Source organism: Anoplolepis gracilipes, chromosome 16 (assembly GCF_047496725.1).
Source record: "Anoplolepis gracilipes chromosome 16, ASM4749672v1, whole genome shotgun sequence".
Classification (NCBI taxonomy): Eukaryota; Metazoa; Arthropoda; class Insecta; order Hymenoptera; family Formicidae; genus Anoplolepis; species Anoplolepis gracilipes.
In genome coordinates, this window is record NC_132985.1 from 6,545,536 (window position 1) to 6,568,842 (window position 23,307).

Below are 23,307 nucleotides of genomic sequence, written 5' to 3' on the forward strand. Positions count from 1 at the left end.
TCTTTTTAGAACTCATTTAGAACTATAGATCTTTTAATTTTCTACAATTACTGACAGCAAACATTTTTTTGCTTTAATCGCCAGAACTATTTGTTTAAATTATCAGGAACTCTAGAACTATTGAAAATAAGGTCAGAACTCTTAATTATTTATGAGTTTCCACGAAATGATACGCCAGCTTCACACACACACAATTTATTGTTATACCTAGTTAATTTAAGTCAGCTGAAAAAGTACTTTATAATAATGATATTCGCATTTATCTTCGAATGTTTTCCAAGATGCTTTAAATGTCAGTGTTAAATAAACTTTAATTAATTTTTTCCAGATTATTATAATGAAATCAACGAACGAAGTGATTTTACTCACATGGGAGTTTAATAACCCACCATTCCACGTCATTATATAATTAGTAAGATTCAGAAATTGATGCTGAGATTGAATTCTAAAGTTTGAATAGAAATAAGAACGATGTTGAATTTCTTATATTTTCATTTATAAAATTTGATGAGGTGGACAAAATATTAAGCGTGTCTTATTTCTGCTTAATTGTCAGTAATGTTTCGGAAAAAAAGATATAATAGAAAAAAGAATATAATATAAAATTTTTCCAATTTAAGCAAATAAAAAGTAATTGTTTTATTTGACTGCATGTAAATATATTAGGCTCGATTTTGCATATATATATATATATATATATATGTATATTATTTAATTATCATCTAATATGATTTCGATTTTTTTAAAAGAACGTAAAAATTTGAAAATAATGTAGATTTTTTAATATTATTTAGATTATTTTTCTAAATATGCTTCGCGTAAGTTTTAATTGTATAATTTCTTGTATTAAGATATTTCTAACGTATAAGCAAATGCACGCATATGTAGATTCGATACAAGGCAGACTAAATAATAGGCAATTAAAAATTTTATGTTTTACACGTACACACATTTTATAATTAAATGTTATACAAAACTTTGTATAATATTAAGTATATAAAATTAATATTAAGTATATAACTTTGCATAATATTATATAAATATATAATTTAACTGAATAAGTACAATGTATAAAATTCTACAAGAAAATTTTATTAAATATTTTATAAAGTAGTATATTAATTGTATATTAATATTACATATTAAAAATAAAAATTTTAAATGATTATATCAAAAATTAAATACAGTTTAAGGAAAAGAATTGTAAAATTAAAAGATTTGATTTCTGCGTATGATAAACATGTGTATTATATACAAATATCTATATATTTTTGTGTGTTCGTGTGTTGGATCGATTATTAAAATGATTTTTAATAATAATATTTATTTGTATTTTAAATATATTAGATTTTTTAAATTTTACTAATTATATAAAGACTGGCCCATTGAGTTTTGAAAATGTTAGAAATTCTTTGCGAAAGGGACTTTCAGTCCAAAACTTCAAAAAATAAACCATCAGAGAATATTTTATATTTTAATTTAATATTATTATAAAGCTTTTTAGCAACATATTTTGTGCTCAGTTTTACTATAAATGAAAAAATAAATATCCCGAGCAGATATATCATCATAAATAATCATATACATATCTAATTAAGATCAATGTTTTCTTAATAAAAAGATGATGAATATAATAACATAATTTCCAAATAAAAGTAATTAAAAAAAATTTGTATGCGATTAATTTTCAAGAAAGCTAATTAAAAATATATATCAAAATAATATAATCAATTTCAAACAGAATTTTAACAAAATTTTAATTTAATAAAAACAGTTATAAGAACGTATAAAATTAAAAATTGCGGTTAATAATGATCTTTCTTAGAGTTTCGTATCAAATCAATTTGAAAACTCTACGTCAAATTGATAAAAAAAAAAAAAAAAAAAGAAATATATATTTTAAAGAATCTCCGATTACATTATGGAATATAACTCTGCATAATTTATATATTATGACTATTCCGTAAAAATGTTTAGAGACACTTGAAAACTCATGCGTAAAATTGTCATGAATCACAAAATATTCCCACATGAATGTAACGAGCATAAAGTATTAAAGTAAAATAAAGTAAGTAAGAGTTATGCCAATGAAAAAAAGAGAGAAATGTGAACAAATATGCAGCTTGATTGATATATATTATAAAAAGGTTGTAAGAAAAATAAAAGGCAAGAGAACACTTGCACTATTTTCAAATAACGGCAAGTAGATTTGACCGCGATCTCTCCTCGTGGAAGTTGTGTAAGATAGAATATAAGGAAAGTACCGGGGTCAGCATCTTTCTTCGCTCTACTTTTCCATTTATGATTGAACATCTTTACCATTCGTTCGAATTTGTCGTTATTCTTTCTTCCTATCTCTATTATTTTTCATATATCTCTTTTAGAAAAAATTATCTGCGTACGTTTTATCACGTGTATTATATTATTTTTAATATTGCTTTTTATTACTTCAAATAATATATCCATTTTTATTTATATGGAAAAATCGACATATAAGTGTTGATTATTAGAATCATCTTCGTACATTATAAATTGAAAGTTTTCTTTAAAAAATTTTCCAAATATCACAAAAATATTCTACAGTTATCTGGTACGTGCTCGTTTATCCATATCGCTCTCTATTTATCTTTCTTTATGTTTTTTCCACTTTAGTATCTCTTTTATTGTTTTTCTTGTAAAATAAAAAGTGTAATATTACGAATTTCAGATTTCAAATATTCATAAAATACAAGTAAATATAAAAATTTAAGAGAGAAATAATACAAAATAAAATTCTAACAAAAATGTATAATAAAATATATCAATAATAAATACAAAACAAATTTCGAAAATAATACAAACACACTGGCGCAAATTATATATTATTATTTCTATACTCTGGTTATAATTATGTATCGAATATCAATTGAAACGGAAGTGAATGCGAAGTGAAACAGAAATGAATGAAAGAACGGCAAACGAGCAACTGCTTTTTTCTCGAGTATTCGGGTCAGTCCAAAGATTCTAAGCGAAGCAGCTGCTGCTGCTGCATCATCGCGTGCAGTGTGTACGTGTGTCTATTAGTGGGGGTGTGGATGCATTAACACACGCACATAGACACGCAGGTAGACACATTCTAGGTAGACACGCGCTAAAACATGGCGGCAAACTCATCATCATGTATCACGGTTTCTGAACCAGCAACAATATCGGCGTCTCTCGTCGTAGAATATTTGACAAACCAGAGTTGGCCACGTATAATTACTATTTTCAACATTTTAAGGCCATCTTTAAATTACCTCTAATTGTTTTTGCGGAATGTTTACAATATATATAGATTATGTAGAAGACATTCCGTTATAATCGGCGATTTTAAAGTATAGATTTTTTGACCTGAGATCTATCTTTACCAGTATGGGGTTTCTTTGATCTGAGATCTTTACCCAGTATAGGATTTTTTGACCTGAATTCTTTACCAGTATTGACCAGCATTTTGACCTGAGGCTCTCAAACTGATCTGTTAAAAATTCTATAAAGATCATTATTAAGCCGCTATTTTTAACAATTTTGTTATACCTTTCATTTGAAATTTTTAAAAATTTTTTAGATTTTTTTAAAATTCATACATGATTCACTGATCCTTTTTCTGCGATTGTTAAAGAACCCTCTGTACTTGGTTATAATTCTTTGTAAATATTTGGATACCTTGGTACAAACGCGAGAGGGATTACATTGTGACGTACACAAATTTACTATTGCTCGTGTATACACATGCACATGCACACACATGTACGTGTATCGATCAATCGACATTCACTGACGCAATAATATTCATCGGAATTGCAAACTGTAATGGACACACACGAGCGTCAAAGTCGCAACACTGACGGTTCACCTTCGACTGAAGCCAGGCGGATCGCACGAATCGCTCACTCGAGAGAACGAGTAGAGTGGACGGACACAAGGGAGAGCTAGCGGGCACCAGTGGCAGCGGTTTGCCGATGCTGGAGCTGGAGTGGATTCGTCTTTGGAACTTTCACTGTCAACGCGCATCCCACGCTGTGGTATGCTTTTCGTGCCTAAATAAATTTTCTCTCTCTCTCTCTCTCTCTCTCTCTCTTCTACTTATGTGTACGTGCGTGTTTCCTAATACTCATTCCAATACTGTTTCATCTCATAATAGGAATTTGGGTCCTCTGAATCTCGTCGATTTAATTAATTACAATAGCAATTTGTCGTCTCTTTCTCTAAATTCTGGGGATAAACTGAAAATGGAGTTAATTAATATTAATGTAATATAGGAATCTCTGTGAGATTCCTAAAAGGTTACTTCTTCATTGATTCCTTAACATCTGGCTTAGAGATCTAAGTTGAATTAATAATGTAAGAATTTTCGATCTGTGTGCTAAAGTTTGCAGCAAATATACCTACTGCATTTTTTGATATCATTTTCCCTAAAGTTTAAAACGCAACTTTGGGCGCGCGTACATTTTTACGAGGTTTCTTAAATCATTTAACGTAACCGTTAGGTTTACACCTTCTCTAGTTTGGTTTTGAACTAGAAAATCAACAACTCTTGAAAAAAAAAAAAAAAAAAAAAAAAAACTTGTCAAGAACACCCTGGTAGGGATAACTAATCCATCTGACGTCATCCACCTGTTACATACTGCGCGCAAAATTGGCGAGTGAATATAAGGCAACTTGTACGTACACACACACGCACACATTCTGTGCGAGAATGCGTTGCGCATGTCAGGATAGAGTTACGAACGCGGGGGAGCATTGAAACGGGGCTGAGAGCTACTATCTAGCCGGGGGCTACCGGGGTGGGTCATGGTCAGCGAAAGGAGGACAACCCTCGGTGTATCCAGTTGCAAGCCTGGGTCGACCGTGCCGTAAAAAGAATATTTTGGGACCATGTGTGTCGAGGATTTTCTGCCCGAAACGTAAAAATATGACAAAAGATCGTTTGACTGTTCCGGTTTTGCTCAACCGCTCGCTAGATTAGTAGTGGTGGAATTTTTCGTGTCCCTTTGAATTCGTGCAGTTAATGTATACTAATAGTCTCTCACTCATTCATTTTCCTCTTCTTTTCGTTTAAATTATTGGACCTTATCTCTTACAGCGCCTGTTATAAAGTACATTTAAACTTACGAATTCTTTGACCAATTTCGAACTTTTTCCTTTACAAAAAATACGTATTTTTTTTAATTATAAATAATTAAAAATAAAAATAAAAGTTTTTGAAAACTTAATTTCAAAAAAAAAAAAAAAAAAAAAAAAAAAAAAGGATTAAAATTATATCCTCAATTTTTAGTAGATTTTATTAGAACTGTAATTTAAACTTAGTCTTAATTAATAAAAAAAAAAATCCGAAATATATTATAATTTTATATACAATAATAAGTATAATATGTGGTACTTTATTTCCTAATCTTTTCTTTTTCATAAATATGTACGTTCTTGACACGTGAAACGGTTGTCTCTCGAATAATCAAATTGCAAATATATGTATATTGTAATATACATTTTTTGATATTGAATGGCATGTATAAAAAGTTATTTACAAAAGGGAGTTGTTGAAATATGAGAAATAATGAAATAAAACAACGTACGGTCAACAGTCGGGAATAAAAAAATGCATTCAATCTAAAAATCGAACGTGCAAATGAAGGTAAACATTAATCGAGTATCAATTCATATTGATACACATAAAAATGACACAATCAGTATATTTTGTCATGTTTAATTTTCTGGACAATTATTTTCGTCGTCTAATTAGTAACTCTCAAACAACATTCATACGAGATATAAACCAGGATTATATATAATTTGCATTTTAAGGAATATAATTCATAAAACAAACAATTTCCGCGATACATGATGAGAATATGCGTTCACTGATACATGTTAACAAGTCCCTCTTATTATGGCTGGGAAGAACGCATGTTTAGTATTTTCGCACAAAAGATTCAAATCAAATTGTTTATGGTAATTATGAATAATAAATAATTATATATGCAAAGAAAATAAATATTATAAATATACATTTTTTAACAAGTATAATTAATTTAATCGAGAAAATATTTATATAAAAAAAGATGAACAAGATTAACAAAAACAAGTAAAAAATCGAACTATATTTTAAATAAATAAATAAATAAAAGGAGAAGTAATAAAAAAAAGCTACAAATTCTAATGTAAATACAAAATCCACGAGGTGAGAATGTAATTGAAATTTAGATTGGTTTGAATAAGCAAAAAAGCAAGTTAAAGTAAATATTATTTATATTTATATTATAAATATTAATAAAGTAAATTAAAATATAAAACCCATTAGATAAAAGTATATAATAGTTAATAGATGAAAATATATGTTATCTAAATATGCAGTTAAAAAACAACCATTTTTATATTTTCTACTTAATATGTAAGTGGATTAATCGGTATTATCGTTTTGGTTTCCAAATAACAAAGAAGATATTGTAAAAAACTAACACTTCTTTCTCATTCATACAAATTATATCGTTTAATGAAATCAAAAGCGTAGAGAGAGAGAGAGAGAGAGAGAGAGGGAGGGAGGGAGGAAGAGAAAGACGCTTGTTTAGTTCGCCGTATTTATATAAAATTATTAAAAAAGAAAAAGATCTAAAAATTTACAGACAGCCAAGTTTTCTATTTTTAAAATTTTCTCGTCACGAACCACCTCCGTAATAACATAATTCATCTTCTTAAACCTTCGGAAATTAAACTTTTTTTAGCTTGTTCTCTTGTCATTTTATATTTGTCATAATACACACCCACGATATAGAAAATGGAGAGAAACTTCAGAATCCAGGAGATTGTTTTGTTCGAATGCATTAAGAATACCAAGATTCAATTTCGCCCACATAAATAAACAAAAGATATCAAGTTAACAACGCATATAGGCTCCGCAAAAGCAATCAATTAATAAAGGTGAATTTAAAATGATTGACATTAAAATAAAAAACAACATGAAACACAAAAAAGTAAAATTCAAATTTAGTTTAAAATTATAATATATATTTTTTTTTTTTTTTTTTTTCCCGTTGTTTCCGGACAAGTTAATTTGCAGACATATTATCTGGATAATTTTTATCCATTCCCGTATTATGCATAATCTTTGAGAAATTCTCTGATTCTTTTTATCTGACAAATCACATCGTATATACACGCGCATGTTCAATCAGTATTCCGTCTTTAGGATCCTTGACATCTGCATCCTCCTTTTCTTTCGCTCGTTTCCCCTCTCTCTCTCTCTCGCTCTCTCGCTTTTTTCCCTACTGAGAACGCACAATTCTCTCACTCGCTCGCTCTCTTAATCAAGATTCTCGGCTCAAGGCCGAGTGTGGGCGCGGGAGGCACACCCGAGAACGTTAATGCACAACTTTGATCGACGATCCGCACGATGACGCTGACGTTAGCGATTCTGTTGCAATTAATTACGACAATATGATTTCAATGAAAATGGTAATGTGTGGGCTATAACGTCACACTTCATACATACAAGATCACAGAAGGTCAATTATGTGTATTCAAAGTTCCTGCATTAAATATAAAAAATTATTCTGAAATATAAATATATATATATATATACTTTTTAATTAATTATAATTAAGCAATTTATGAATGTAATCATTTTTTGCTGACGAATTGATATTTTATAAAGTTTAAAGATCATATTAAATGTATTATGATAAAACTAAACATTATAATACATTTTAGAAATCATTAATTTTATATTTTCATATTTTTAGTAACATTTATTAGGTTTTACAATATAATTTAAAAAATCTTTCTGTATCTCTAGATTTTATAAATTAGAAAATTTTTTCTTAACAATTAATCAGCAAATCTATTTTCTACGTGTTAAAATAATCGGATCATGATACGTTGAAAATAATCGCAAGACATTACCAATCTAAATTTTTAAATCATAAATACGTTTATAAATCTTTCCAACATTCATAAAGAAAATTGGAGATATTATATTACACAATTATTTTATAAAATTTAATAAGATCATATTAAATGTATTATGATAAAACTAAACATTATAATACATTTAGAAATCATTAATTTTATATTTTCATATTTTTAGTAATATTTATTAGGTTTTTTAATATAATTTTAAAAATCTTTCTGTATCTCTAGATTTTATAAATTAGAAAATTGGAGATATTGTATTACACAATTTTTCACATTCTTTCCTCACTTATTCAAATCAAAATAATAGTGATATTTTTTTACGTTTGTGTATAGTCGCTTATAAAAAATTTAATCTACACATTCTAAATATTGAAAATCTTCATATTGAATCTACATATTAAATATTTTCACAAAATTCGATTTTCATTAAATTGAAAATAATGAAAAAAAATACGAGAATAAAAGGATCTTAAGAATCCAAAAAGTCAAACATTCAGACAAAACTATTTCAAATTGACATGTAAGATTATTTGAGAATAATGTTTAAATTTCTAAATATAACCATTAATTATTTGTATAAAAAAAAAAATTACATTTTTAAACATATAATATATTATATTCATTTTTTTTGGTTCTTTATATTTAAAACATTATTTATTATAATTAAAAATTATAACAAATTTACTTAATACTTTCTCGTACTTAACAATTGAATCGTATGTTGGTTGGTTGGTTAAAACTTTAAACAACAATTTTTTTTTAACGTTCAAACAAACATTGTGAGACATCGTTTTGTCCGATATATGAACGGGCGGATGGTATTAGAACGCGAAGTCTATCGCGGCTGATGGCGAGCAAACCGGACACGATTACAGAATCTCGTGAAGCTTCGTTGAACACTGCGAGGCCTCCGACACGCATCGAGGCTTCATCGTTTCTTTTGCTCGCTCTCACTCTTTCTGTGCAACTCATTTTTGTTTCCAAGCTGCTACATAAGCACTAATTCGAGTTACATGCTTCTAGAGTTATCTGGTTGAAAGTTTCAAGAGACATACGGTAGTGTCTCGTGCTAAAAGTCACATGAGTAACAATATTGCGAGATGGACTATGTATCTTATTTATACTCGATCCGTCCGAGTTAAGAGTATACATCTCAGATTATCAGATCTCAGTTCACGACTAACGCGATTGAATTCTTAATAGGCTTAATCGATAACCTGGCTTTCAATTCTATAAAGAAAGAATCAATTTTATCATCTGTGTATAATACTCTATGCGCAAGAATATTACGATGTAAAGTCTGTAAATGTAGAATTTTTTTTTTTTTTTTTTAATTCTATAGTTTTCTATATTTTTTTGAAAAGCGTCTTGGTCATTATTTTGAACAAACGTACTCTTATAATTTCCAACAAAATTCTGCTAATGATCGATATTATATGTCGATCGTAATCCAATTGAAATCAGAGTGCAGTTTAAATCATAATTCAATTCGAAATTATTTATCAGATTAATAAATTTTGAATTTAATCATCTTGTTGTTATGATCTACATCTGTGTATGAATGTTATTTATTTATATTATACAATAGCAGAGTAAAGTATCAAGAATTAATTACATACATATGAACGTAATATGAATTTTCGTTATTGATACGAATAGATTAGCAAATAATTTATGGAAAATATAACTTTTTTATTTATCACGTATCATATCTTGAAGAGACACGGTTTAGTTTCATATATGTTATTTCTACAGTATAGAATATGTCATTAAAAGTCAAAACTTTTCCTGCTATATAATGAATTATAAAAGAATCATTAATGAGACACTATTAATGTTTTTTTACTAAAATGCAGATATCGAATGGTGGTAAAAAATCTACATAATTTCTTGCTCCTGACAGTATATGTAATTCGATGTGCTGTCAATTAGTAAGAGTATTATTAAATAATTTAATTGAAATGTAGACTTTCTAATCGTAAAAAGTATAGCAAAGTAATTATATATATAGAGTGAGAAAGAAAGAGTAATAACATTGGCAAAGAGAATTCTACCGTCGTATTTTGTATATTGTGTACATGTACATATATACATATATTTTATATGTAATATATTCTCATAATTTTAAATCTTTTTAGAAAAAAGCGCCGCACATAGTGAGCACGTGCACATATGTTTTGAACAATTTTGTGTCACGTATTGTGGAATTCAGTTTAATAACGTTATTGGAATAAAAAAATATATTCGAATTTAAAAAAAAAAATTGGAAATTATAAAATAATAAATTAAATAAAAATTATTCGGAAAATTGTCTGTGTAAAACAATATCAAAATTATATTTTTTAAAACAATGTAAAATGTTATACGAAATATTATATGTTAAAAAAGAGAGTACGTTTATAAAATGCACGGCTACAATTAAATATCAATAATCCTAGTGAAATATATAACACATTACACGAACATTATATGTAATACTATTCATCAGGTAAATCAAAAAGGTAAAGCATTTTGTTTACGCAACGAAATGTATTAATTATAAATACTATAAATGTCTCTTCCACTTCATATCTTGAAATATCATTACATCCTAAAACAGAATGATAAAGATACTATTTCAGAGAGATTGTCCGGCGGATAAAATGTTTGTATTTGATACAATTGTTCTTTATTCTCAAATATATACAAACGCACCATCTTACATTTATCCTCCATCATTTATACTGTAAAGCGAAATTTTCTTTTCTAATAAACTTGTAATGAAATTTGACAACATAAACAAAGGCATTAATTTTTTGCGCTTTACAACCGCAGCATATATAAATAAAATACAACAACGTTTAAACTCCATATTCCCCTAAAACTGCAAATTATTTCTCAAATATTTAAAAAAATAAATATTAAAAATTTCCTTCGCGTGTTAAATAGAAAAAAAAAAAAAAAGATAATCGCATAAAAAGGAGTTTCTAAAAATTGTTGCATTTATATAATCGGGATCTTAATTCTCTTGTATAACTGATAATTTCTGTGTATAATTGAGATGTACGAGAAACGTTGCTTGATATCGATTTCGACATTGAGAAGAAATTGCAACGGGCAATGTCACAAGGCGACGAGGAGCTCGTCGGGCCGAGTTAAGTGGCCGAACAAGAGGTAACTCTATCGAGGACAATGCTCCTTCTCAAGGATATCCACTCTTCTCGATAGAGTCGAGAGAGACAATCGCGAGATCGGGAATGCTAACGCACACATGCCAAATTTATTCATTGACAAGATTCGTGATCTTAACAGGAAAACGAGAAGCATAATAGATACGTCTCAAGATTTACTAAGATTGCATTTATATACATCTTGAAGAATATATGTGATGTCCAGCGTATAGTCGGCGGAAAAAAGCTCTTGTATTCTTTGTTTCTTTTTCTTTAGGGAAAATATTTCTTCACGCTTGTTATTTTAACGGGTGCGTAGAAATATACTTTATTTTATCTTTTTTTTTTTCAAATACGTGAAACGTCTTTTCAATATTTTCTCTGACATATGTTAACAGTATTAACATGCATGATAGATATTTTTTTATTATAAAAGAGAAAAAACAAAGGGAGAAGGCCTGAGGGGGATCTCATCCGGTCAGCTGACACAGTAGTCGATAAGAGCGTAATAATAAGACGGTATCATGTATAAAAGGTGTGAATGCCACCTGACATCAAATCTCAGGAATTTTTGCAGATTATTGAAGAAGAGATAGTCGAGTAGCGACATAGTGGCGCCATCTACTTTTCGTGATAAAAATGACAAAAGTTCTTGGAATATGACAACAGATGGCGTGCATCGTGTTATCAGATGCTATATATGTATATAAAAAAATAAAAAAAAAAAAAAAAACACTGGAATGCGCTTATCCATATATTTTTCGTATAGAGAAAAAGAAAGTTGAGAGAAAGAGAGTCGCAGGGAGTAACCGTGTTTTTAAAGCGCATGCGCACTGAGAGCCTTGTAGAGACCTTGTCAAAAATTCAAGCAAATGTACATTTTGATAAACCGTCTCGTCTGGTTTAGACATTTATATTCCATTACAAGGTCCTCATCGTTAAAACATTATTCTTATTCTCTCGGGCATTGACTCACATAAGGAATGGCGAAAAAGCTTCCTGTCATCGAATTTATTTTTAAAACAGGGTCTCGTTAATACATTAACGAATGTAAACAATTGTTTATTTACTAATATGTAATGCAGATTTCCTGAATATGATTAAAAATAAAATGACTTTGATTCCTCCCCTACCCTTGCGTTCTTCTTGCAACTCTTATAATCTGCAACATTTTACTTCTTGAAACAGAGAGTACTCACCTATTTTACCGTTGGGACTATATGGATCGTAACTGCCTGTGCTCATGGGACTCGCGTATCCATTATTGCTAACTTGCTGTTGATGCGGACTGGAGTGCGCTACAGGAGGTTGCTCCGGCAACTGCTGTTGAGAGGCAGAGGTATAGACCACGTGCTGACTATGCAGAGAACTCTGCGGTGATTCCGGACTGTTTGTCGTCAGCCAATCGTCCGCTCTTGTCGTCTTATTGCTATTGCCGATACCGGCGAAGAGGCTACTTCCGGTACTGATCGGTCCAGCAGCCAAAGCGGGCGACGTCGACGTCCCCGCCAGGTGATCGGGTCTCTCGGACTTAACTGTCAAAGATGCGGCACCGCTGACAACGGAGGCGATCGCGGCAACGCTTGCAGCAGCGGTGCCATTAGTGGTGTCGAGACTCGAGTCGCCACTGGTGTCCATGCTGGAGGTTGTCGTTTCTGTCGTCGTCGTCGTGGTGGTTGATGAATTAATTGTTCCTTTTAACCTGGATGAGGCTGCCAGGACGACATCCCCCGTAACAATAACCTCCGACCCTTCATTATATCGCGCTGCTACGTTGCCACTTATTAAACTGGCCACCGTGACGGGAATCTTACTTACAACAGTCCCGTGATATTAAATGCTTTTTCTAGAGACTTTTTTTTTATCGTTTATATAGTTTTGAATTTGCCTAATTATAACTTATCTTTTTCTTAATTGCTTTTCTCAGTGATAAAACATATTTTTTTTCGGTAAAAGTTTGCCGTATTGCAAATTCAATCCTTAATTCTTTCATTTAAAGAATAAGAAAAGTTCGTGTCGATATATCGATCGTTGAAAAATCTTCAAAGGAAGAAATCAATGATTTCATATCATATTTGATATTAAATTAATCAATCGATTTCAGAGATTGAGATTTATATTGATGAAAAAGTTAAGTAATCACAGCCTTTTTTTTTATCGCCTCTTGACGCGATAAAATGCGCGAAAGTTTGCTGTAACTTCATAGTTGAAGTCGTTGCCTGCTACTGCCTCGAGATATCTGCACAACACAAAAGAAATAGATTCCTTAGTTGACATCATTGCTCGACATGATTCAACTGTTATTATTTAATTATGCTTTCAGTTTAAAAAATTCTCAAAAAAAAAAAAAAAAAAAAAAAAATAGATTAATCGACAAATAATTTTTATTTATGAGGTTTCAACAAAAAACAATCTTTTTATATATACAAATATAACATTTTTAATATTTAATTATTTTTAATAATTTTGTTTTAATTTTTCATCTTATATTCGAAAACACAATCAAATTTTTTTATATTTTTTTTTTTTCAATTTGCAAGACAAGTCACTTCAATATACACATATGATATATATACATCTGTGTGTGTGTGTGTGTGTGTGCGTGTAGGGACAATCAAGTAAATATTTACATCGGGAGTACTCGAGGTCATAATCTTGACAACACTGTCAATGTCAAGATCATTCGAATGACTCTTAAAGCAAATATTTACCAAAATTTGCTGACAATTGTAATGTTGTTTTGTTTTGAATAAAAAAATGATTTTTATTCGTGTTACCGTTTTATGTAATTGCTTTTTTACAATTTTGTCTACCCTTTTTGTATTTTTTACATATTCAGTTGTAACTTTAATTTGTTTTTTTTTTTTCTTTTATATTAAAATGTTACTTTGCTTTTTTTGTCAATATTGTTCTCGCTCAAACTTGGCAAATAATTTTGATTGTCTTCGATAGCACTCGAGGAAAAATTATGGCTGAATCAAAACTGAAGAGAAATATATAGGAAAAGAAAAATAGAGATGAAACGGCTGAAGAAGAAAGTTATAAAAGGGAAAGAAGAAAGATAAATAAGAGAAAGAAAAAAAAAGAGGAGACAAGAGAAGCAAGAGAAAGATTACGAGGCAAGGACAAGGACGAAAACAGAAGAAATAGAAATAGGAGCCAACGATGGTGCTGGAATACCGGGAATCGAAGCAGGAGGAGGGAGAAAGAAGAAGGGGTAGTCGAACAAAAAAAAAAAAAAAAAAAAAAAAAAAAAAAATATATATTGAATATTTGACGGAGAAGTTACATTCCATTAAAAAAGTAATGGTGTATTATTCGAATAGTACTTGAAAACCATACAAGTTTCGTATTATCGATCTAGTTACCCGTTTTCCTCCATTTCTCCCCTCATCCCCTCGCGACAGGATTCAGTGCGGAGGAGGCACCTAACCTTCGATGACCTAACCCTGACCCACCCTATTGGTCGACATGGCAATCCGTTCCTTTCCATTTTACACTAATATTTAACATCGTGATAATCTTTAACCTTTAATTTTTTTTACTCCAGATATTTATTAACACAATTCCTAGACTCTGGATATCATACAAATGAATTTGTATCGCAGAGGACTATTGTGTAATGTATTGTGATACTACAAATAAACAAGTGTTGTGAATGATTTGAAGATAAAATACATAGATAACAATACGTCATCCTTCAACTAAAATTGTTTTTCATAAATAAAATAAAATAATTTATTTTGAAAATTAATTTGCGAAAATACTTGCGACAATTAAAAAAATTATCAGAGAGTCGAAATTTTTCGGGCAAAAATTCTAAAATACATGTAATATTTCAGAATCTAAACTCTCTCCCGATTCCCTACAGTTATCTATGAGTTTTGTAAACTGTCCTACATTATATAATACAATTTCCGCGCGCTTATTCGTATATATTTCTCGAACAGAACCGCGATTATGCGCAAGCGTGATATTTCTGGGCCACCTTATACATACATCCACACATCTATAGATGGTCTTTTTCTCTCGTCTCACTCTCTCCTGGTAACTAGGGCATCGGATCGATTCTGCAACGGCGACACAGACGCCACCATCACTACTGACACTACTAACGCCATCACCACTAACACCACTACTATCACCACCACCATCATCATCACTACTATTACAACATCATCAATATCATCATTATCGTCACTATCATTATCATCGTCGATTATTGACATCAAAACTTGACGTGATATTGGTTCGATATCTTGATCAAATTTACGAAAGTATGAACAAACCAAGGGTTTAGATTCCCCTCCCTCAGAAGAATCAAACGGATTTTAAAAGGGTTCTTTTGACAGCATGAATAAAGTTATTTTCAATCTTATTTCAATTAAATTAAGACCTATTTAAATTAAATCTCACGAAATTAATATTCACAATTTTGCGATAGAAAATCGCAGCGAAGATAAAAAATTTTTAATATAAATGTAATATTAAAATCTTGAAGTATTTAGGGCACGTAATTTGCACTAATTTAAGAGTAGTTTCTTGCACATGTGTGTGAAAAAGGAAGTAGAAATATTTTTTTTACGCAATTGAGAAAAAAAGTAATAAAAAAATGTTTAAAAAATGTGAAACAATGTTTACAAATATAAGTAATATACATTAACTACATATTTCCTTTTTAAATCTTACGTTATATATTACAAGGACTTTATAAGTTATCTAAATCAATACAAAAATTTAACGACTATCTCAAGGATTTTTTAAAAAAGAAGTCTATCAAATGTTTAAGAATTTTTAAAATATTTTTCTATATATTTTTATCTTCTCCTTTAGATATATTTATTCTAAAGTTATTTTTTCCCTATAAATATATTTTAAATATGCTTATATAAAATCGTAAACTTTTAAATTTTCATTTGTAGTTCATTTTAATGGAAATACATATATTGTATTATACTTTTCTAAGTTAAGACACTCTCGACGGTGAAACGTGGTACCTAGTTCATACCTATACATATATATACCGATTTGACCTAAATGCAAAATTTGTTCTTGATCTTTACAAATGTATATTATTACTTTGATACTATAAAAATTTTTACAACCAAGGAACTCTCTATGCTTTTATAGATGATACCAGAGAAGCAACAACAATCTCAGAATGCCAGGATTTTGCCTACAAATTTTATGTCCAATAATAAGCTACACAAAACGAAAACAATGAATCAAATAAAAAAAAATATATATATATACATGCATATATATATATATATATATATATATATGCATGTGTAAAGCGTCTAGCAAAGAGAAGGCGACTGTGCTCTAGTTGCAATGCGCATGCACTCTGCGTGCGAAAGTCAGCGAGCAACGACGTAACCATCACGGCTGACGCCGACGCCGACGCCGACGCCGATGCCGACGCCGACGCCGACTCTGACGCTGACCCAGACGCCAACACTGATGCTAATGTCGCCAGGGCGCAAGAGAGAAATCGATTTCCGTTCTATCGTAGATTCGCTTTTTAGTGAGACCATTGACTACATTTATTTACTAAATGTATCGGTACATAAACAGTATTTATAATCGAGAACAGTCACAGCTTAGTTTCAACCTTCAATTAGCGATATAATTTAGTGATATATTAGCGTATGATTCTTCTTTAAATAAAAAGAAAGGTTTAAAATTTTGGAAGCTTTTATGTCGCTGTAAAAATATTGTTTTATTTTTATATTCTTTTTATTCCTTATTATTATTATTATTATTTGAAGATTCTTTTAACTTATAAAAAATTAAACAAAACAAATTAATTACTTTGATTTATGGTTAGAATAAAATATAGTTACAGTTGTATAATTATATAATAAATAGTTGTAATAAAAATAAATTATATATAAATTACAATTTTTACAAGAAATAATAATAAATTGACATAAAAGAAAAATCAGTTTTAATAAAAATACAGTAATAAATCAAAGTAATTAGTTTTGTTTAATTTTTTATAAGTTGAAAGAATTTTCAACTAATAATAATAAGAAATAAAAAAAATATAAAAATAAAACAATATTTTCACAGTGACATTTAAAAGTTTCCATAATTTTAAGCTTTTTTTTCAACAGTATCAATTAAACAGACATTAATGAAACTAGAATATTAATTGACTTAATATAATGATGGAATTGTTAAAAAAATATTAAAATCAAATAAAAAATGTGAAAATGAGAACATATTTTATTGGAAAGTCTAAAGTTAATCGTATACAAAATGGAACTATCAAATCAGACAATAAAAGATTATGTCAGCATTTTTAATTAGTATTAGCTTTGATCGCTTTATAAAAAGCATTGTAATCTGAGAGAGCAAACACACACACACGCAAAATTTGTGTAAATTAAAAGTAAGTACACAAGAAGTTATTAAATTAAACTGTTTAAAAATTCCACTCAGAATTTGAAATTCAAAAATAAAAATCTAATTATTGTACATTTCAGATTGTGCTACGAGAATTATTCAATATAAATTGTTTGTAGAAACTTATATTTCTCTATTAAATACATGCTTTACTATTTATGTGTTTTCATATATTTTATGTATCTTTTATTTTGAAAAAGTCAACCTTAAATATACTATATGTAATGCATATACCAAATATATAATATATGTGATCTTGCATATAAAAATAAAAAATTTAATTAATTTAAGAAAGTAAGAATCTCCAAGAAACTAATAGAAATATTCAAAAACTCAAGAATACAAAAATCTAAGAATCCAGACAAAATTGTAAAGGAAATAAGTCGCAAGTGTATTTTATTTGTACGTGGTACAGAATCTTCATTGAAAAATAATCATATGAATGTACACTGACTCCTTGGAAAAACATGAAAAACCTAGAATTCTCAGAGGAAATTCTCTCTTTCTGTCTTTTTTTTTTTTTTAATACCTGAAGAAATTATGGAATTTTATTGGAACTCAGGGAATATTTAAAAAAATTCTCTCTTTGATAATTTTGCTCTTACTGTAAATTATAAATATATATTTATCTCTGTTTATATATTCAAATTTTAACAAATTATTGAATATGCAGTACACATTCTTTATTTTAATTTTTATTAAATAAATTGAAAATGTTATGAAAGTTAAAAATATTTACCTTAACGAAAGCTATTCAACGTTTTGAGTACACTCGTAAATCTGACAGTTGAAACTTAAATGGCTTTGTGTTTTTCATGTGTGTGAAAAGTATTAGAAAATGTGTACAGTAAAAAAATTTATTTTAGAAAACTATACCAAAAATCTTTAAAATATTCTCTTTATCGGGAATTTTGAACGAAAATACCTGGAAGGTCAGGTGATTTTCAGGGAATTTTTCTGAGTAGACATCATGATAACAAGTTATCTAAAAATCAAGTATGTAATCAAGATTAGAAGCATCTAGAAATGTGTGAATGCGCTACAAGTTTGATCCCATAGGAATGTAGTTGGCCATGAGTGGAAAGATGCACGAGGAAAAAAAGACGAGGAAGAGTAAAGAGGAATAGTCTATGTTTCGCCGTTTTCCGTCAGCAACTACGAGCAGCGAAAGTAAGAACCAGCGGTCATAATCGGCCTTGAACCTAGCAACAGGATCGATGATCTCATCCCCGAATGCGTTCTAACTAAACATGTTAACTTGGAGAAATTTGCGCATGAGCATCATCATGTGAGAAATTAGTATTCCACGATTGATTATTTATTGGCGATTAATTGTTATTGTATATGCAAACATTAACGAATTATATAATTTAAAAAAGACTGTAAAACAAAGAGTTGTGTAAGAAATTCAGAACAGTAAACAGAGAACTGATAAAAATAAAAGAATATTTTAAAAATATTATATAAAATAAAAAAATATGTGAAATTAATTAACTATTAATAGCTGATTTAAGCAATTCTTCCGAGAAAAAAATAGTATAATATGATCAAATGTAAATATGCATAATTATAATTATGACAAGGTCGGATATATATAATTTGATGTGATCATACGTCATCATATCTTTTCATAACTAATTAGGTATATTTACATCTGCTCATGTTGTACCATTTTTTCTCGGATCAGATTAATCTGGCAGGATTGAAAATAAATTCTATATATTAAATAAAATTATATTCATTTTACAAATAGCATATATTGGATAGTTTAAAAATACATATGGATATACGCAAGAAGAATACCCAATCGTAATTTACTACCTAAAAATTTTTTCTTTCGTGAATTTCCTCTATAAAACTGTATTGCAGTACAATGAAATGCTTTTAGCCTCAGCGACAGAGACGAGTGTGTGCATTGTTTAAATATGACAGTATATTCGCCTCATATCGCGTCATGTTGCGTTGCACCGAGCATTTGTGAAAACTGAAGTAAAACAAAAATAATATACATAACAGAGATGCAAAAGATAAATGTAAAATCATAATCAGACTGCTTTTCAACGAAGGAAAAGAGATTGGAAAACTTGATATTTTTTTCCTTTTTTCATTGAAATAACATTTATCTAGTTCACTCAAGTTACCATAACATGCTCCCCTCCCTCTTTTTTCATTCACGTATAAAACATACTGTATGCAAAATATTTGTTGGCAATCATTTGTTAGAATCTGTTGTACTTAAGTATTGTTCGCCTACTTGTCGCATGATATAAATGTAGACATATATAACTTAAGATAAGTTAATGATATTATGGTATGTGTCATTTAAAAACTATTGGCGTTGTAACATGCATTAAAAAAAAGCATTTTTTTATGAATTAAAATTTAAGGTTGAATTTTAAGGTGTATAAAAATTATATATTAATTATATTATTAATTCTCCTAGGTCACATATGGGTCACAATGTCCTGTCGCTGTCTCCAAGTGATTGAAAAAAATTTACATACATTTCTTGACATTTGTAAAAAATGGTCATGTAAGCTAAACTTAAAAGATAAATAAACTAAGGTTAAAAAGATAAATTTTAAACTCTTTTTATTAAGGCTTTTGGAATATTCTATTGTTAAAATATCGATATAAAGTCAAGATGACCCATAAGTGACCTTTAGGGGTTAATATGCGCGTCGCGTCATTCGTGAAATGTTTTTTCTCTCACAATATCAATAACTTGTCAAAGGAAAATGTAACAGAGAGAACTTCTCAGTTCGATTTAGTAGAGTCTTACGTTATTGCAATGGTAATTCAACTTTCGGCAACCTTCTATACACAAATGACAAGAGAAATTAATAGATTTAACAATAAAAGCTTATTTATTAAAGATTAAAAAGAACATAATACCTAATCGTTGTTAATTAAACAAATAATGGACTAATAATTTATTTTTGGAATTTGGTTTTCATAAAAAATTTACTACACATTACATGATAAACTCCAAACTTAGAGAATATCGGAAGAGATAAAGGAGAATGAAGCTATTAGGAATAAGTAATAAGCATTCATTAATAATGATGTACGTTAAAATTTAATGGCATGAATACAAGATAGGAATGTGTGCGATAAAATGAACAAATTTACAGCGTTCATCTCCGAAAAGTCGAAGTTCAACAATCCGAAAGTTTACGTTAACTGGCTATAGCAGAAAACAAACTTGCTATTTCCAGCACATAAGAGGAACGAATCGCTCCAAGGATTCTTGCTTGTATAGCCTCGATCGATAACATGATCTTACCTGTTCCATCCACTCGCACTTTCGCGAAACGAAAGAGAAAGAGGGACCGGTTTTCCATATCGGCCATAACGGATGTGAATGTGGACAACTTGGCCGTGCTAAGTGTATGCCAGCAGGTTGGCTTTCTAACTTGCAGTGCAACCATTGTATCTCAATATTTATTGTCCGTGTAATATATGTATATAGTTAACTTTTGTATAAATAAAAACGATTGTATATAAATGTGTAGAACGATATAGATATATATATATATATAAATAAAAAAATAGATCAATGTATTTTTACGGTGGGAATTTAATAAATTCACGTTTGGGGTAAAATCGCTTCTTTATAACATATTATAATAGTATAATATATATAAATAAATATATATTTGTGTGCCTGCAATTCTGTTTACGCAATACTGATCATTGAGGGGAAAAAAAAGAAACTGCAGTAATAGTTTCAAATAGATAAGTTGAATCGAGTTGAAACAAAACGCTATACAGTGTGCATGTGCCGACAATATAGCTAGGAGGATATTGATTTTCAGATATAAATAGTCTGTAGTATCTATTATTCAAAATGCTCTCAACCTTGTTGGGTTGATAGTACTAGCCGGTGATGCTCAACAAGAGATTTTTTTAAAGAATTTAAATATAATAAAAAAAGAAAAAAAAAAAAAAAAAACTAAGGAAGTATACAATTCCAAAATTTTTACAACGATTATTTTTTGGACTATATAAAGGAAAAGAGATTTAGAATGTTGATAAAATTATTATTACGTATATATATATATAATATATTATATGTGTATAAAATTTTCTAAAAATAAAGGAGCAATTTTGGAATAATACTGGCAAATAAATTACGGTTAAATAAAGAATTCGCAATAATAAGAAAATATAATTAGAGAGATGAGAGAAATAAATAGAAAAGTAAAAAGGAAAAACGGAGGTAAATTAATGATGAAAAGAATTGATAACTTCTTTTATCAATCAGCAATAATCCCGCACTAGAGAAAAACATCTTCGTAATAATCTATCTTTTTGAAAAATTCTTTCAACAATCATTTCTGGATATGTGTGTTTTGAAGAGAGGGTCATTATAATTTTCTGCGTTTATTGTATATTTAATTCAGAATAAAAATACTTTTAATTTGTTTACTTGTGAAATTGCGTGCGGTAAAAGTTTGTTGATTTTGATTTTTGGGAAAACAGGAGAGGAATATTCTTGGAAAACAAAAATTAACCAACTCTCTGCCCACAGTACGAGCTGTCCAATTGTTGTGCATTTGCATAAACGCAATTACGCACACGATACTGTCATCTGCGCCTGTTATTACATGATTTGCTTATTATAACATAACAGAGGGAACGTGACATTTATGTTTGTGAAAGTACGCATGGTACGCCGAAATATCAAAAATTAATAAAGATTAAAGATTTAAATTAAAAAATTTCTACTATAAAATCTCTAATATTTTATATGACCTTTTCTGTAAAACACACACTGGTCAGAAATTGTTGTTGGAAAAAATTTTCAAGCTAGATTATTATGAAGATGTTTTTTTAGTGCTGAATTTTTGCTGGTTTATGACAAAAGAAGTTACCAATTCTTTTTTTCATTGATTTATCTCCGTTTTCTTATTTATCTCTCATCTCTCTAATTATATTTTTTTATTCCTCACTTAATTGTAATTTATTGTATTCGCCAGCATTATATTCCAAAAATATATTTCATATATTTTCATATATAGGTTTTAGAAAAATGTTGCTTGATAATAGCCAAATAATAATGTTTCTTATTGCTTTTAAATTACAAATTTACATTTTTACTACCAATATACACCTAGCTTTCCTATACAAAAAATTTTAGTTTTATTTATCAACCCTTACTCCGTATTGTTATTATTTTTGGCACCGTCTAACTGCACAGGTGGGTCAGTGTATTTTCGATAAGTTTATTAATATGTAAAAGTGTTTTAAAAAAAAATCTGAAAAAATGTATATACCTTCTTTGAACATTCCAAACAAAGACTAAAATAATGAATTTGAAAAATAATTTACTTAAATATATTACTTTATGATTATTTGTTTTCGAGAAATTGACGTTGTTAGAAAAATCACAGACAAAAATGATCCATCAGTACGGAGTAAGGATTAATTAATTTGGAATGAGAGAGATGCTAATACTTTAATATCAGATTTATTAAGTTGAAATATTTTGGAAATGTATGGGAAATATATGCGTTTAGATGGGGCGCTCTCGACAAAGTGCACATGTAAATGGCATTATTGATGATATTGGTGCAGTCTGGCAAGAAAAGAATTACATCCAAGCGAAGAGTGGGAGAGAAAGCAAGTATAGCCAACTATCTAGGTCAGAAAACAAGTGTCGCAACTCGCGACGAATATGCTGTTGGTACGCGAATAAGCGCGTACGTTTACATCTACGCGTGATCAGCAAAACGATCGCATCGAGTCACTATGACCCCTAACTATTAAAGTGTTCAAATGTCATAATAATTATACATAGTCATCTAATGCAATA

General features: G+C 29.2%; 1 protein-coding gene across 4 annotated transcripts in view; it reads right to left on the minus strand.

Moving 5' to 3' along the window:
• Positions 1 to 23,307, minus strand: part of Ecr (ecdysone receptor) — a 50,739-nt gene that overhangs the window by 13,108 nt on the left and 14,324 nt on the right. For 2 of the 4 annotated variants that reach the window (XM_072907772.1, XM_072907773.1), the window contains exon 3: positions 12,278 to 13,317. In XM_072907772.1, coding sequence (XP_072763873.1) covers positions 12,278 to 12,716 — 439 coding nt within the window. In that variant the 5' untranslated portion in view covers positions 12,717 to 13,317. Of the gene's footprint in view, positions 1 to 3,555; positions 4,060 to 12,277; positions 13,318 to 23,307 lie in introns of those variants that run through there. The other 2 variants (XM_072907775.1, XM_072907774.1) reach the window with 2 other exon arrangements.